This window comes from Cyclopterus lumpus, chromosome 13 (assembly GCF_009769545.1).
Source record: "Cyclopterus lumpus isolate fCycLum1 chromosome 13, fCycLum1.pri, whole genome shotgun sequence".
Classification (NCBI taxonomy): Eukaryota; Metazoa; Chordata; class Actinopteri; order Perciformes; family Cyclopteridae; genus Cyclopterus; species Cyclopterus lumpus.
The window spans coordinates 305,981-323,544 of NC_046978.1; the positions used below are offsets into that span (position 1 = coordinate 305,981).

Sequence of the window (17,564 nt, forward strand, 5' to 3'; positions counted from 1 at the left end):
TCAAAACTACATGATTATTAAAGTATTGCTGATGATTTCAGTGTCAATCAGGGTGGTTATAATAACGGACATTTTATGCACACGCACTTTCCCCTTCTCCTCGTTCATCATGTGCAGCTCCTGCTCGCTCAGCCAGGCCTCCACCTCGGCCGTGTCGAAGTAGTACTGCTGGGCCTGGTACATGGCGTCCAGGATCAGCTGCCTTCGCTCGGTTTCGGCCCAGAGCAGAGCCCACAGCTGGGCCAGCTGGTCGTAGCCCGCCCTGACGCAGTTGGCCTCCGGGCTGCGTATGGAGGCGATGATCCCCGCCCTCTCCAGGACATCGTCGATCCGGCTCCTGTGGCCCTGCAGCTCCCTCTGAAGGGTCTGGAAGAGAGACACGGGGCAATGAGGTGACTGGTTTGATCTTGATCTATTGTACTTCCTGGGAGAGGAATCCCTCCTCTGTTACGCTCCCTTAGGTCCCCCAGCTCCCTTTTTGGGGAGAGTTTTTCCTTTTCCAATGCAAGGGTCCACAATTTATACTGTACATGTAAATTGTGGTTGTAAATTTTCCGGATCTGAGGCAAAATATTAGATTTTAAGTTGTATTAATAAATTGAATTGAAATATAATCTTTTTCTCTGTTGTTTAACACAGACTGATAATAAGACACTTTTGTACAGGAGCAAGATAATTCCAGTACCTAATAAGGTGGGTGACCGGGTATGGAGGGCTTTTCTGCTAGCTATTCAGATTTTCTACCTGGTTCTTCTTCATGAGCTGCTGGACTGCCTGCAGAGAGGAGCCATGCTCCTGAGACATGGCCATTGGGAGGCGCTCCTGGATCCACAACTACAACCAAAACAAGATGACACAGTCAACACTTTGCACACATGTACATCTCATTACCCGTGGGTGAATCTGTGTATCTAATTAAATTATAGAGATATCCAAATTCTTGTTTGGACGACAACAGGTTTAAACATTAACATCCCGTTTATTGTGTTTAAGATTATGTGCGTGTTGGGGAATGACGGTCACACTCACAATCTCATCCTCCAGGTCTCGTCCGACTTGGTGAACTTCCTTCGACGCCAGCAGGATGCGCCGTCTCTCCTTCAGTGGCTCGATCAGACGCACCATCCTGGCCTCCACAACAGCTTGGCGGCCAGCAACCGTCTCCTTGATCTGCGTCTGCTGCGGGATAGAGGCCACCTGCACCTGGAGCTGCCCCACCTCCTTATACCACACCTCCATCTGATTCTCCATGGTCTGAGGGGGAGGAGGAGGATCACGACGAAAGTTAACAAAACGGGAGGAGGGAATGTGTTGAAATGTCACTGTTTGTGGCCCTTCCAAAAAGACAGGGGAACACAATCACCATAAGAATATATTAATAATTTGTTACTTGTAAAAATAACAAAAAACTACAATTATATAATTGCATCTATCATTAATTTTCTTATACATGCTGATATATCTCGTGTTCAGTTCACTGAAATGTCATTAATTCATAACAGATGGACAGGAGAGCGGAGACGAGACTGAAAAAAACCCAGAAGAGCGAATGAATAACTAACAGACATGAAGTGTGGAGAGGTTCACTGTACCCCTTGCCAGGATGGATGCTGGGCAGTGGAGCTTGGTTTGGAGTTATGACGATGAGGTAAAGCAGTGCTAATGGCGCCTGTTAAAGGAAGCTGTATGTGGAATGCTGTTGGAGAGGAGAGTGAGAAATGTCCGGTGAAACGATGAAGTAATGAAAGGATGAATCTGTGCCGGCTGTGGAAAGACTCTGACTCCTCTAAACCATTTCAGTTAGGACGGCAAGTGACGAGTTACATCCCAATATCACTGCAGCCTTTGAAGAGACACACAATTTTACCCAAAGGGGTTTCTGGTTATTTGTGTTTTTTAAATCCTACGTACATGTAGCTTTTTCAGCTGCTTGTTGACAGTGGTAAGGTCCTGTCCCTGGTCCACATAGGCTAGCTGACCCTCCAGCTGGCCCAGTCTCTGGTCCAGGCTTTCGTAGCTCTGCACCAGCAGGTCGGCCTTGTTGGCCTCAAAGAGCTGGCGGGCTTTGGCCTGGGTGGTGCTCTCCAGGTCCTGCCAGCATTCCCTGATCTCCTCTAGCTTCCTCCGGACCACTGCGCTGAGCTCCGGCTTCTCCTGGATCAGCTGCTGGCCCTCCTGGATGGACGGGAGAGAAACGGAAGAGCGGTAAGACAGGGGTCAGACTTTTCATGTTTTAAAGGGGGGACCATTAAAGGCGATAATGACACACAGATCAGGGTATAATCCCCTGACACGGGATTCCCGGCGATACGCATCCAAACTGTTTCCCGTTTCCTCAGAATGGGAAAACAGGAACAAATAGTAACATTACAAGTGTACTTGTATATCGTTTTGCTAGCCCTACGACCACTCAAAAGCTCTTTTAAAAACACGTCATTGCCATTCACATCCATTCATTGTTCTTAAAGCCAGCACGTTGATTGGGCCGTTAGGATTGCTTCACATTCAACCGACTGTACTGGCTTGGATGCACATTACACACTATTTGAAATGTAAACATTTAGACGTATTTTCACTTTCTTCTCATTGACTTTAATAGTATGTGTAACACCCTGTGTGCTTCCAGTGTGTGTCTTCCCAGTGTGTCATTCCTTTCACCTGCCCTCAACCACTCCCCTGCCTCCCGTGTGTTTCCTGATTGTTTATGCCCTACACCTGTGGTTTCCTCTCATATATCTATATAGATATATAGATATACTGTATATATCTATATATTTATATAATACGACCAATGCATTTCTATTGCAGCTGAAGTTAAGCCTTGAAAACAAATATGTTTCCCAGGAAAATATGAATAACTGATACGGACCATGTAATGAGTGAACATGGAGAGAAGACATACAAGCATATACAACACTTCAGGTACATAAAATGTACTTAAACTAACAAGTGTCACTGTCATGCCCTCCTCCTCACCTGCCTACTAGGCTCTCTCTTTCTCCCTCTCTCTCTTGGTGTGTAGGTGGTGTGGCTAATTGCTGATGTGAACCTGGTGTGCTGGAGTTGGGGCTCGATTGACCAGCTGCCTTCAAAAGCTCCACTCCTGCTCTCAGTCTGCGCCGGACTATAGACTCAGTTCAAGTTAGCTCTAGCTGCCGCTAAAACGTAACTATTTAGATTCTGAAAACGTCCTGTTGATCCCATGTCATAACCGTGCCTGTCTTCTTGCTCAGGACCAGCAGCTGGATTATTGCCCCGACTCCAGCTCCAGAGTTCTGCTTGCCTGCCTGTCTACCTGCCTGCTTACGTTATTGGACATTTCCAATAAACCTCAGTGACTTTACTCCTGTCTCAGCCTCTGTGTCCAAAACCTGGCCCCTTAACAGTCACGCCATAATCATCGTGCAATATTAAACATAACCTGTTATGACAATAAGGTCACTGCCAACCTCAATCAGCGAATCTGTGTCTCCACAGAGCACTTGGGAAGTATGAACATAATCTTTAAGCGTTGTTGTGTTAATCACTTTGTCCTCATCACTATGCAAATGTGTGCCAAATGGTACTCCAAAAGCTAATCGGCTCTGACAGCATGAGACGAAGGTTTCTTTCAGGTGACTTTCGACCAATGAACCGTGTTTATTCAACACACAAAAGGAACTGCTGGGTGTACAAAGAACAAAATAATACCTATAAAATGCACAATGGAGGGTGCAAAATAGACCAGAGATGACACAAGGCTGCAGCTAGTTAAGTCTTTCCATTTGAAAATGTTTTTTTTAAATTATTTTAAACGATTTGCAATTTCAACAAACTAATCAGTTGACCCCACAACACTGAAAATGAAGCACTGAAATTAGAGCTGCAACAGTTATTTGATTAATTCTTCAGAAAAATGATTTGGTGGGAATTTAAATCTATTAATCCTAAATAATTTTGAAGCTGGTTTGAGCATCTCAATTGTGAATACTGTCTGTTCTTCACAAGGAGGCATACATCCAGAATCTGGTCTCTTTTCTCTGTTTAAGCAGAACCACAAATATTCATTGTGTCGGGATAATTATGTGCAGACAAAGTGGGACTGGGATGTGTGTGTATGTAAGAGATTAAACCTTGTCGTATTGAAATGACTTACCCCAGACTCCCCTTCCCCCTTCTCTCTCTCCGTCCTCTCTTTTTCATATTTCTGCCCCCCTTTGCACACGCACACAAAATTATGAACACCTGCTCCCTTTCTTTATTTTGCCTTCCCCCATCCAATTGTAATTTGTATTTTGCTGCCTGTTTTTTACGTGTTGAGAAAAGAAATAGAGAAAACAAAGAAAAAAACACACACACATTTATATATACACGCATATATATTTCTGTGTGTGTATATATATATATATATTTTTTTTTACATATATTCATCACTCTTTTAGATGAAGAATTTAACAATATGGCTGCTACTGCCTGTACATGTAAAAACAGGATTGACATTAACATTAACTAATTAATTAGCTTAATCTCCTTCTATGAATCGCCACCTTAACGTGGTGGAGGAGTTTGAGTGGCTCAGTGATCCTGGGAGCTATGTTGTCCGGGGCATCAGCCCCTGGTAGGGTCTCCCAAGGCAAACAGGTCTCGGGGGAGAGCCCAGACTAAGAGCGGTTCAAAAAACCCTGATGAATAGCAGCCCACGGTCTGAAGCTACCTTGCCCGGACAAGGGAAACCGGGCACCCTCCCGGAGCCAGACCCAGGAGGGGAGCTCGTCGGCGAGCGTCTGGTGGACGGGCTTTCGCCCATGGGGCCCAGTTGGGCTCAGCCCGAAAAAACAGCATGGAGCAGCAGTCACCCTGTGGACCCACCACCCGCAGGGAAAATTATCGGGGTCGGGTGCTATGTAGACCGGGCGGCGGGCCAGGCGGGAGACCTGAGCGGGCCGATCACTGGTGGCATAGACTAGCTCTAGGGACATGGAACGTCACCTCACTAGCGGGGAAAGAGCCGGAGCTGGTGCAGGAGGTGGAGTGGTACCAGCTAGATATAGTTGGGTTCACCTCCACGCACAGCATAGGCTCTGGAACCAAGCTCCTGGAGAAGGGTTGGACTTTGTCCTTTTCTGGAGTTGCCCAGGGTGAGAGGCACCAGGCGGGAGTGGGGATACTCACGAGCCCCCGGCTGAGCGCCGCTGTGTTGGAGTTTTCCCCGGGGAACGAGAGGGTCGCCTCCCTGCGCCTACGGGTTGCGGGGAGAAAGGCTCTGACTGTTGTTTGTGCTTATGCGGCCTTCTTGGAGTCGGTGGGAGGGGTCCTGGAAAGGGAGGGGTCCTGGAAAGGGCCCCGCCTGCCGACTCCATAGTTCTCCTGGGAGACTTCAACGCTCACGTGGGCAATGACAGAGAAACCTGGCGGGGCGTGATTGGGAGGAACGGCTTGCCCGATCTGAACCCAAATGTTTTTTTGTTGTTGGACTTCTGTGCTAGCCACAGTTTGTCCATAACGAACACCATGTTCGAACATAAGGTGGCTCATAAGTGTACCTGGTACCAGAACACCTTAGGCCGGAGATCAATGATCGACTTTGTAATCGTATCATCGGATCTGCGGCCGTATGTCTTGGACACTCGGGTGAAGAGAGGAGCAGAGCTGTCAACTGATCACCACCTGGTGGTGAATTGGATCAGATGGCGGGGTAGTCGGCTAGAAAGACCTGGCAAGCCCAAACGTGTATTGAGGGTGAACTGGGAACGTCTGGCAGAGGATCCTGTCCGGGAGGTCTTCAACTCCCACCTTCGGAAGAACTTCTCACAAATCCCAAGGGAGGCTGGGGACATGAAATCCGAGTGGACCTTGTTCAAAGCCTCTATTGTGGACGTGGCTGCTCGGGGCTGTGGCCGGAAGGTCATCGGTGCCTGTCGTGGCGGCAACCCGAGAACCCGGTGGTGGACACTGGGGGTGAGGGAAGCCGTCAAACTGAAGAAGGAGGCCTTTCTGGCCTGGCTGGCCCAGGGGTCTCCTGAAGCAGCTGACGGGTACCGGCGGGCCAGAAGGGCTGCAGCTGCGATGGTCGCGGAGGCTAAAACTCGGGCATGGGAGGAGTTTGTGGAGGCCATGGTGAAGGACTTTCGGTTGGCCTCAAGGAAGTTCTGGCAAACCATCCGACGGCTCAGGAAGGGAAAGCAGGGTCTACCCCAGGCTGTTCTCAGCAGGGGGGAGGAACTGCTGACCCGGACTGGGGACATCGTCGGGCGGTGGAAAGAGCACTTTGAGGAACTCCTAAACCCGGGCCAACATGTCCCTCGGAGAGGGGGCAGCGCCGGAAAACTTTGGGGTGGTTTCACCCATATCCCTGGCAGAGGTCGCTAAGGTAGTCAAAAAGCTCCTTGGTGGCAAGGCGCCAGGGGTGGATGAGATCCGCCCTGAGATGCTGAAAGCGCTGGACATTGTTGGGCTGTCTTGGTTGACACGCCTTTTCAGTGTCGCATGGGGGTCGGGAACAGTGCCCATGGACTGGCAGACCGGGGTGGTGATTCCCATCTTCAAGAAGGGGGACCGGAGAGTGTGCTTGAACTATCGTGGTATCATACTGCTCAGCCTCCCGGGAAAAGCTTATGCCAGGGTGCTGGAAAGGAGGCTCCGACCGCTTGTCGAACCTCGGATTCAAGACGAACAGTGCGGATTCCGTCCCGGTCGTGGAACAGTGGACCAGCTCTTTACCCTCGCAAGATTACTGGAGGGGTCCTGGGAGTTTGCCCAACCAGTTTACATGTGCTTTGTAGACTTGAAGAAGGCTTTCGACCGGGTCCCTCGGGGGTTTTTGTGAGGGGTGCTGCGGGAGTATGGGGTGCCGGACCCGTTGGCACGGGCCATCCGGTCTCTGTATGCCTGCAGTAGGAGCTGTGTTCGTATCCTTGGTAGTAAGTCAGACACGTTCCCGGTGGGTGTTGGCCTCCGCCAGGGCTGCCCTTTATCACCGGTCCTGTTCGTGACCTTCATGGACAGGATATCTAGGCGCAGCCAGGGGGCGGAGAGGATCCGGTTCGGGAGTCTCGGGATCGCCTCTCTGCTGTTCGCGGATGATGTGGTCCTGTTTGCCTCCTCGGACCGTGACCTCCAGCATTCACTGGGGCGTTTTGCAGCTGAGTGCGAAGCGGCAGGGATGAGAGTTAGCACCTCCAAATCTGAGGCCATGGTGCTCTGCCGGAAACCGGCGGATTGCTCCCTCCAGGTGGGGACAAACTGCCTACCCCAAGCGAAGGAGTTCAAGTATCTCGGGGTCTTGTTCACAAATGAGGGTAAGATCGACAGGCGGAGCGGTGCGGCTGCAGCAGTAAAACAGGCGCTGTACCGGTCCGTCTTGGTGAAGAGGGAGCTGAGCCAGAAGGCAAAGCTCTCCATTTACTGGTCGGTCTACGTTCCAACCCTCACCTATGGTCACGAACTCTGGGTCGTGACCGAAAGAACGAGATCTCGGATACAAGGGGCCGAAATGAGCTTCCTCCGTAGGGTGGCCGGGCTCAGCCTTAGAGATAGGGTAAGGAGGTCGGACATCAGGGGGGAGCTTGGAGTCGAGTCGCTGCTCCTTCGTGTCGAAAGGAGTCAGCTGAGGTGGTTCGGGCATCTAGTCAGGATGCCTCCTGGACGCCTCCCATTAGAGGTTTTCCGGGCACGTCCAACTGGTAGGAGGCCCCGGGGAAGACCGAGGACACGCTGGAGGGATTATATCTCCCGGCTGGCCTTGGAACGCCTCGGGATCCCCCAGAATGAGCTGGAAAGTGTTGCGGGTGAGAGGGAAGCCTGGGTCGGCCTGCTGAACCTGCTGCCACCGTGACCCGACCCCGGATAAGCAGCTGATAATGGATGGATGGATGGATGGATGGTTCTCTCAAATGAAACTTACAACTTCAAATATTTCTTTGCATTTATAAATACTTTTTATGTTGTAGAAACGGCTCAATTAAAATGACGAAACAGAAAAAGAAAAGTTTCATTCTAATTCAACACATTAAGCATCTTCATCCACGCTTGCAGCTCTGTGAGGCTAACTATTCAATTCAGTTTATTTTGTATAGCCCAATATCACAAATTACAAATTTGCCTCAGAGGGTAACTAAACTGAACTAACACACACACACACACACACCAATAGGAGAAATAGGCACAAAACACAAAGTACACCTAAGGCCGATGTCATCGGTTTAGCAGGTCAAAAAAGAGTATCAGACAAACTGAATTTCACAAGATCACCAAAGTGACTTCCGTTTATCGTGATTGGGAAGTGTGCAACAAGACGTGTTGGTGTTCCACCGAAACAGTTTCACTCAGAACCACAGACGCCAACCTCATGGTGGTGCTGGAAATTACACCCGAGTCTGACAAAGACGGAATTTGCACCAAGACAATGGAATAACTTTGAGCAGTGACTCCTCATCGTCCACCGAGGACAACATCCTGCCGCCTGATTCACTTCCATCCATCCATCCATTTTCAATACCGCTTATCCTCATTAGGGTCGCGGGGGCGCTGGAGCCTATCCCAGCTGACATAGGACGAAGGCAGGGGACACCCTGGACAGGCCGCCAGTCCATCGAGGGCACATGTAGGGACATACAACCATTCACTCAGGTTATGATCTAATCTATAAGAGCGGCCTGATGACTGGAAACTGGGACGGCACTGAGATTATGAAGAGGTTTCTGTTTCAAGCCCCCGGACCCGCTGTGTGAAAAAATGGAGGATATCTCATGTTACGCCACTGTAGCTTCGCGGTGTAAAAGCACGCTGAGTCGTGGAACAAAGGAAAGTCGTACTAAAAACATTGCAGGTTTGAAGCCTTCCCTAAAAGCTATTTTTTTAAGGAGATATATCTATAACTGCGTCAGGTGAATGTCAGATACTTCAGAATATATATGAATTTATGTGAGTGTATCTGAATTTATCTACAATAAAGGGCAATTTAGTTTGTATTACTGTTCAAGGGTGTGTCAAACAATAAAACATACAACAATGTCTTTTTTTTTTTATGGTCAGTTTTACAACATAGTGGCAATAATTATAATAATAATAATAATAATATGTCTAATAGAATGTTTATTATAATCCACAATGACTTACAAATGTATTTCTAAATGTGTGGAAAATGATAAGACTTACATATTTATATATTTATATTGCATAAATGACGTGGCATGGAATCCTATTTCTTACATTAAAAAAAGGTTACTATGAAAAAAATACAACCACTATTGGTTTTAAGTCCTGAACCAGCCGAGTGCAAGTAAAGAAGACAAAGCAGGAGCAGAAGAAGAAGAAGCTGCAGTTTGTGTTACAATACACCTCACAGGCACACAGAGAGGAACTGAGAGCTGTACAGTCGGCTACACTACACCACCCGATTCCCAGCGTTTCCCCCGGCTGCTGGTACGTGCTGTCCTCTGAGGCGAGTGGGCGGGCTGTGTGGGCTTCGAGCACCTTCACCCCACCAACTCAGAGCTCCTACTCCACCCTCGCACACACTCAGTCCGGCAGTTCGTCTTGATGTTCCACTGCTCACGCAAGCGGTATCGGCAGAGAGCCGTCAGGTAACCGGATACGAAAACCACGTGAAAAGGAACAATCCACGTTGAGCGCTGTGTTTTCTTTTGAAAGTTTAAAGGGTGCAAATGTGTGAAAGATCTGGCAGGAATCGGCCAGGAATTACACATTGCACCGTAAAGAAGCATTCAACTGGCTTCAGACAGTGATGTCTTCTCTACAGTCTGAAGAGGGGATCTTGGCTTGAGCACGGAGAGAAACAAATATTAACAAGGAATATGAAAGGCATTATCGATTACCTTTACTATCAAGTTGCATTATGGGAATTAAAGGACCATGTCTTCTTTGGAGCTTGACTTAAACTCAGAGTATCTCTACCCCAGCTGTATTGATTCTGACCACTCTTTTTTTAAATTCTTTGTCACTTCACGGTAGTATTGGGATACCCACTTAATGTAACCTGTCTAATGTGGTGGTCATAGCCTTGTTGTAGGTCATTCCCCTCTCTTCCCTCATTTCTGACCTCTCCACCTACCTGCCTCTCAACTGTCCTTTGAAGGCAGAAAAAGAAAAAGACCCAGGAAGTATTCCTCTAAATCCCTGTCTTATAACAATGCAACACCACTCTCTTTTAGTAATTGTGCAACGCTGCTGTAATTAAAGATAATTAAAATACCGAGAGAATAAACCAAAACAAAAAAAGAGTAGGAACAGAAGAAGAAAACAGGCAAAGTGAAGGAGGACACGGAGCGAGGACTCCTGACACGACTCTGATGCTGCCAGTAACAGACGGCCGCCCTTCGTCTGCTGTCTGGTCCGTACAGCAGACATCTGCTCCTGAGTGTCACCGCTGACACTCTGGCTGGTAACAGTGTCTGTCACGCTCGGGCCACTGCAGCTATTGTGTCAATATTTACTCAGTGTGAAAAAGAAATCTGCTCGTCCGACGAAACAGACCAACAAACAAAAAACTCGGAAACCTCCGGGACATAGCTTTTGCTTTTGAAAACGGAATTATTGGAGATTTCCAAACTATATTCTGCTTGTAGTGAAGGGAAATCTTTGAGGACACAGGAAGTGGTAAATGAACCAGTCGCAGCAATAGCTGTTCATACTAGATACCCCTAAGTCTGAATAGCGTGCATACTATTTTCTCAAGCAAGTCATATTTCATAGTTTGATTGACATCCGACAACACACAGATTGCATTATTCCGTGTTTGTATAAATTAGGAAAGCATGTTTTTTTGCCAAATTAACTGCTTCAACAAGAAACTCTAGTGATTAGTACGTAGTATTTATTGTGTATAATATAATCTGTACGTAGTATGTTAACAACCTGGAAATCCTCATATTGTGTCCCTTATAATATGATGTATTATTGATTATGAGGACACAAAGGGAAGAGAAAATTATAGTTTTTCACCAAACACATGTAGCATAAACTAACATATATATTATAGTTGTTTTTGTCTTTCTCAGGTGCTCTGAGTGTGTCTTATTTCTTTCTTTTACTGAGAGCATCAGACAGCTCAGAGTGCTCCAGAATCTGGGAGGTAAAGGACAAATCACTCTGTTGGGATTCATTTCAATTCACTGCACTTTCCGGTCTGATATGAACTTGACGTACCCCACAAAGTTTAAACACAATAATAAGAATTTAATCGGTCGACCCTCTTGCAGAAATCATGTTCAAGGTTTACTGTAAATAGTGTAATTTCTTTGAAAAATCTTGCTGGAATAAACAGACTCATTACTCTGTTTGGCGGCGAGTGAAAGTGGGGCTCTGTCTGAAGCGTGAACAGCAGGGTTGCAGTGGATGATATCACAATGAGAATCGGCAACGGTGACCGGCTGCAGTTGCCATTGCTTTTGTTTGTTTTTCTTGTTTCAGTGGATGGAAAATACAGCGCGTTCCATTTTTAACAATACTTGAAGGAACTTAACTGTATATGACTAGAATAGCCGGATATAATGTCAAACATATACACAATATGGGAAATATAATTTGGAACAAAGAGCCGCAGAGTCGGCTCTTTAGCTCTGTGTGGGCGGTATTGCAATTCACAACTACAGACTCAACTACTGCAGCAAAATCTTTAAAAAAACCTTGATTACTATTGTCCAAGAAAATGTGGCTGTCTACAATGCAATCCCTTAAATCATTCATCAGCATCTAGACCGTTTCTTAAGATGCTACAAAAGCCCTGAAATCTGTTTCTATATCAGAGGAACACCTTCCGCTTGTTCTTTTCTTGGTTTAGTCCAGCTCTTTAAGCTTTATACTGGCGTTGTTACACCCAGGCCTTCTGTGTAGTTCACTGTCTGTTTTCTGTTGTGTTGTCTGTCACCTACCATGTCTCTCGTTTCAGAATCCTCCCTCCGCGTGTGTCGTCCTCATGTGTGATTGCAGACCCCGCCCTCATTGTTTCCACCTGTGTCTTATTTTGTTTTCACCTGTGTCTCGTTTCCCTGTGTATTTGTTCTGTGTCAGTTCGTCTCTTAATGTTGCCGAGTAAAGATCCCTATTTCCTGAGTTCTGACTACCGCCTCTTTATCTGCATTTTGAGTCCTATTTCCTGTGGCTCCCAGCCAATCCGTGACAGGTGTGAATGCAGCATGGACAGTGTTGCCATAGTATCGAAATAAAACTGGAACTGATCAAACGGGCATAACAATACAAGACAGATCTCCGCCTCAGTTCATCATTTGCTCTCAGTGAGGGTGCTGGTATCATCACTGCTCCATTGATGTTCTCGCCGCAAGCACCCGTACCTCCAGACACGCTCACACACACGCACGCTTCCCTCATATCCCGCAGAGCCAGCACAAAAGCTACAGGTCAAAGCTTAATGCTCACAGGGGGCTTTCTGAAGTGAGGCATTAATGTGCATGCATAATGGAGGTTATGCCAACTCACTTAGCAAAATTGATGACCGACGCTCTCCGAAACTCCATCAGCCTCAGACACATGCTAGCGGGGCATGGAGACACAAGGCTAACATGCTAAATGTCACCATGTTGACCATTACATAAATGCATGGTCACTTTTCACATTTAAAATGTCAAAAGCCTGTGATGCTCCGACATCCCAACAGTATCGCGCTAAAAAAACGTTAGCTGCGTTTTGAAGGAACCGCTAATGTTAAGCGTGTCAGCTCAAACCCTGGCCGAGGCCAAACCTCTGCCTGACATTCAAAAGGATGCCAATTAGCAAAGTTGTCTCTCTCTTTCATTTTATCTTTGAGAGGGGCAACAAGACAACAAACACGTGTTTGATAAATAAAAAGAAAAGATTGCGTCTCGAACGCTAAAACAAATGTTTTAACATTCAATTATGAATATAAAACTATCAAGCCTATTCACAGTCTGTTCACCTCAAACTGTTCATCTCTCTACTAGTGTGTGACGCAGAGAGAGAGAGAGAGCAAGAGTGGGATCAGGGCCGCAGAGAATGTTATTCTTAATGAGGCCAATTAATTCTCAAGCATAATGGGAGAGAAGGGGGAGGGGGCAGGGAATTGATAAAAAAAAAAAAAAAATGGAAAAAAAGCCCATTGGATTCAGACGAGCAACTGCCTGGGGAAGAAGCCGTGTTCGGTGTGCGCTTGCACACTCCCCCACACGCTCACTCCATACAAACAAACAATATTTGCTGCCACTGAGGCAAAGTCATCCCGTTACAAACGGCGGCTTCTGTTTGGTCGAAATCATGGCAGATACATTACAGAATGACGAGGCACATCTTTGTAAGGAGGTTACCTTATCTGGAAAGCGGAGCAGTATATGTCTCTGGTAGCGACCTGTCAATCACAGTAAGCCTGGCCTAAAGCATACTCTGTTTTATGGTCTATTTGACTCTAAATTGAGCATAATCTACTAAATTAACATTATGCTATATTGAAGAAGACTTGAAACTAGATATTGAGACCATAAACTCATCTTCACAATGTTTACTGAGGGAATAAATCAAGAGAGAAAGTAGAGTCATTTTCTCATAGACTTCTATGCAATCAGACTTCCTTTTGCAACCGGAGGAGTCGCCCCCGGCTGGTCAGTAGAGAGAATTGAAGTTTTAAGACACTTCTGCATCGGCAGAACCGGAGGTCATAGTTTCACGTTATAGATATGATCCACCTATAATCATATGTATCTATCTGGCCCGTTAAGGAAGCCCAGTCGTCCTGCAGTTATCGATGAATTGATTACACACCAAGCCTCTGCAAACTTCAGCTTATTAGATTCAGCCCTCTGTCCTTCACCACATTAACACTTCTGAATTTCAGCACTCCAAAAATGCTCTCTCGGTCTGTGTCTAACATCACTTCCTGTTGTACCGTGACCCGTTTCCTGTCCCCTGGTTAAAGGGAAAGAGGATTGAGATTGAGACGGCACACGCACGAGAGAGAGAGAGAGAGAGAGAGAGAGAGAGAAAGAAAAGGGGAGGGAAGGAGGAACGACCTTTACGTGTGAGCTGCATGGAGAGAGGTGGGACCGAGGAGATGGGGTCTGTGGATTGGACAGCTGTTGCCGGGCAACCAGCGCAAGCACAGGCAGAGTAGAGAAATTGGTTTACGTCACAGGAACTGACACAGCACAAAAAATGCATCATTATCAGCCAAGGAGATGTCACTGCCGGGGTCTCCCCCTTCACCTACACAATAAAGGGATGCTTTTTCTCACCAAAATTATTATTATATGCAGGTTTTTCTTTTTTTAAACAGTGAACAGTGACGAGGGGGTGGGGGGATGGGGACCTTCCAGATGGCAGTGTTATCTTTTTTGGGGAGATCTGATAGATACGACTAGCAGTGTGTTCTTTCAACATGGGTCATTTCAATTTTCAGTGTTTTCAATGACAAGAAAATATTTGCTCCTGTTTTCCAGGTCACGTGTGAACCCTGCAGATACGCACACGCACACACACGCATGCACGCGCACACACACACACACACACACACACACACACACACACACACACACACACACACACACACACACACACACACACACACACACACACACACACACACACACACGGCTGACACTAAACTAAAAAACAGAAAATGTGCTTTGCAGAGTCCTTCAAGGTTCTTTGCCGATTACAGAAATAGACTAGAGATTCTCAGAGGACACAAGCAGAAGAGACACAACCAGGACACAAAAAACAGAGTATTTGGACCGGAAGTACTTGGTACCAGTGAACAGTACCAGAATCAGCTAGAAAATTTAACAATAATGTTACTTTACGTTTGTCAATAAAGTTGTAATATTTAGTCTTTTTTAATTTTTTTTTAAGCCAGACAAATATATTCATATAAGGTCTCCAGCTCCTTATCAGTACTGCAACGACAACCAGCCGTCAACTCCTAAAGTTGGTCATCACAAAGAAGACACACAAACGCACAAACTTTCCTCGCCACGAATGCCTCAATTCTAAGTGTCTGGAAAAAAAAAAAAACTATAGTAACAGTGCTGTCAGTGTCTTCATCTTCAGGTGAATATGTTCATGGTGTATATTTTTCGTCATTTCGCTCAAGTAGATGTGGTGGCTTATTAAGTGTAAATAACATGTTATGTTAGTGTGGCCATCTTTTACACAGTTTGGTCAAAGTCCGGAAGTGGAATTCAGATTTTGAGTGTGTCTTGAATAAATGTTTGGTTGGGATGCGAAGGAAACTCATCTTGCAGTGTGAACAGAAGCCTCCACACTCTTCACACATTGTATTTGGCTGCAAAGTCAAGTTGGACTCGCTGCAGTATAAATATATGAATATAGGAAAAATCCATAAAGAGAGGAAAGCAGTTTCAGACTTCAGTGTTTGAGTAGTGTAAAATATGGTGTTGAGTACGATGGCACTGCTTTTCTTACTGTAAGCCAAATTAAATACCTTCATCCAAAGATGAAAACAAAGAAATGCACTAAACAATATTCTAATACTTTAACTTGTGGGTGTGAAAAAAATAACTAAAACAATGGACTCCTTTATACATCAGAGTGGCAGCAGATTTGATCATTCTTGAGGTCCATGTTCGGGCGGCTGGGGTGTGTTTAGGCTCAGCTGCGGAGGGCTATGGGGGAGTGGTTCAGGGAACAGGTGCCAGGAATAAGCCTAATTGGCCTCAGCTGCATAGATTGAAGGTCTGAGTGTCTTTGCCCTATATGAGGTGGATACGAATAGAGCCACGAGGGTGGAGAGCAGAGACAGTCTGGAACGAAATAAAGACCATTACCAAATATACGCAGCGTGTGCTCATCCTTTGGTGCTGGGGGGGGGGGGAAACCCGTACGTGACAGCAGTAAACCTGTTACAACCACATTTCAGACAAACAAAGCCACTTTTGAAATGTTGTCCAAAGTAATCAATTATTTACAACATGTGTGCAAATAATGCATTTACACCAGTTTTAATAACATGCAAAATCCCTTTTAGCGCTTCGTATATGAGCATCTACAATTTACCACACACTTGCATCCGAAACAACATTATTTGGTCTCCTCTGTCTCTGTCGCTCTCTCCTCCAGTAAGCGTTTTCCCGTAAGCCAAATCTGCCTTCAGATCAGCCCATGACCCATGAATCTATAATGGAAAACAGCTCAGCGCTCTCAGGCCCTGCAGCGCTCTCTCTCTACATTATATATCGCTGTACATCACCAGACAATTTTTCTAACACACACACACACACACACACACACACACACACACACACACACACACACACACACACACACACACACACACACACACACACACACACACTATATACGTAACCATCAGCCATAAAGTTACAGTGATCAGCAGGCTGATTGGACAAGGACAGAGAGATAAAGTAATGCCTCAACTTCACTAGTTTGTGTGAAGCTTTTCTGTTCTGACTGTACGAGACTGTTCCCCACCCCCACAAAACAGGTTTGTTTTCTTTTGAAAAGTGATATTTTAGTGACTAATAGCAACAGGACAGTGCATGCTGAAATGCCTTATACATTTGATTTAGGAACCATGAAAGTACCCGTGTCTGAAGTAGAGCTGCAACGTACAGCTGTTTCTATAATCCTGGAAAACATCAGGAAATAATGAGAAATCAACCATCAACATTTTCTTAAGCCCGGAGAGTTATGTATTCAAACTGAAAAAAATGTTTTGTCTGAGGAACAGTCCAAAGCGTCAAAGAAAAATCAAGTTTACGATAATGTTGGGAGAGAAACAGCAGAACATTCTCCCATTTCAGATGTTCTCATCATTCTCTGCCCTTCTGCTGATCCAGTAACCGATCAGCTACAGCTTTGGCCGTGTCATAGGAAATATTCGAGTACGATCCACAGATCACACGCGCGTGTTCGGGGGCCATGGCTCCAATAACTCTCCAGTCGAGTTCAGATTCCAGCCTTGCCCAGGATGAGACCGCAGAAGGCCGAGCCGCTACGCCAGTCAACTGTGTGCACTGTTGCAACACCGGTATGACTATGAGTGTTAATGACTGAAATAGACCCAACATAGCAATATTTTACAAACTACATAGCAGTGCTAGTCTTTATGACGATACACATAGTGTCAGTTGGATGTTTCTTCACTAGAAAGACAGTTCAGAAATTTGAGTTCTTCCTTCAGAACAGACATGCTGTCAAAATGTGTTTATATCACACATTCGCAGACCAACAGCAGCCCATATGGGCTCATCATCATCATCATCATCATCATCATCCATGTGTCCGCTCAAAACTCTCACAACTCTTGCTCTAAATATTCTGAAGGATAATCACAGAAACTGATGGAGTTTTGTACCGACAGCCTTGGTTAAACAAATAAATACATGATAAATAGAAGGCTTCAAATGGACCATGCCATCGTCCTCATAATTCCTTGTGACAAGTGGGGTGCGAAAGGCCTCAGACAAGTTCACACACACAGACAGCGTCATCACATTGAAGACTGTCTGTAGCATTAGAACATGTGCAAATGTCATTCAATTATCGCCTCTCACCAACCAAACACACAAAGGCACACACACCGACGACACCGTGCACGGGACTTTGCCTAAAACAGGATT

The 17,564-nt window shown here is 46.0% G+C and overlaps 1 protein-coding gene across 1 annotated transcript in view; it reads right to left on the reverse strand.

Moving 5' to 3' along the window:
• LOC117741307 (spectrin beta chain, non-erythrocytic 4-like) overlaps nt 1–17,564 on the reverse strand; it is an 81,010-nt gene that overhangs the window by 26,469 nt on the left and 36,977 nt on the right. Inside the window, exons 25-28 of the mRNA XM_034548262.1 lie at nt 1,912–2,175; nt 1,030–1,254; nt 745–834; nt 88–366 (exon numbers count right to left, since the gene is read on the reverse strand). Of these exons, the coding sequence (XP_034404153.1) occupies nt 88–366; nt 745–834; nt 1,030–1,254; nt 1,912–2,175 (858 nt within the window). The remainder of the gene's footprint in view (nt 1–87; nt 367–744; nt 835–1,029; nt 1,255–1,911; nt 2,176–17,564) is intronic.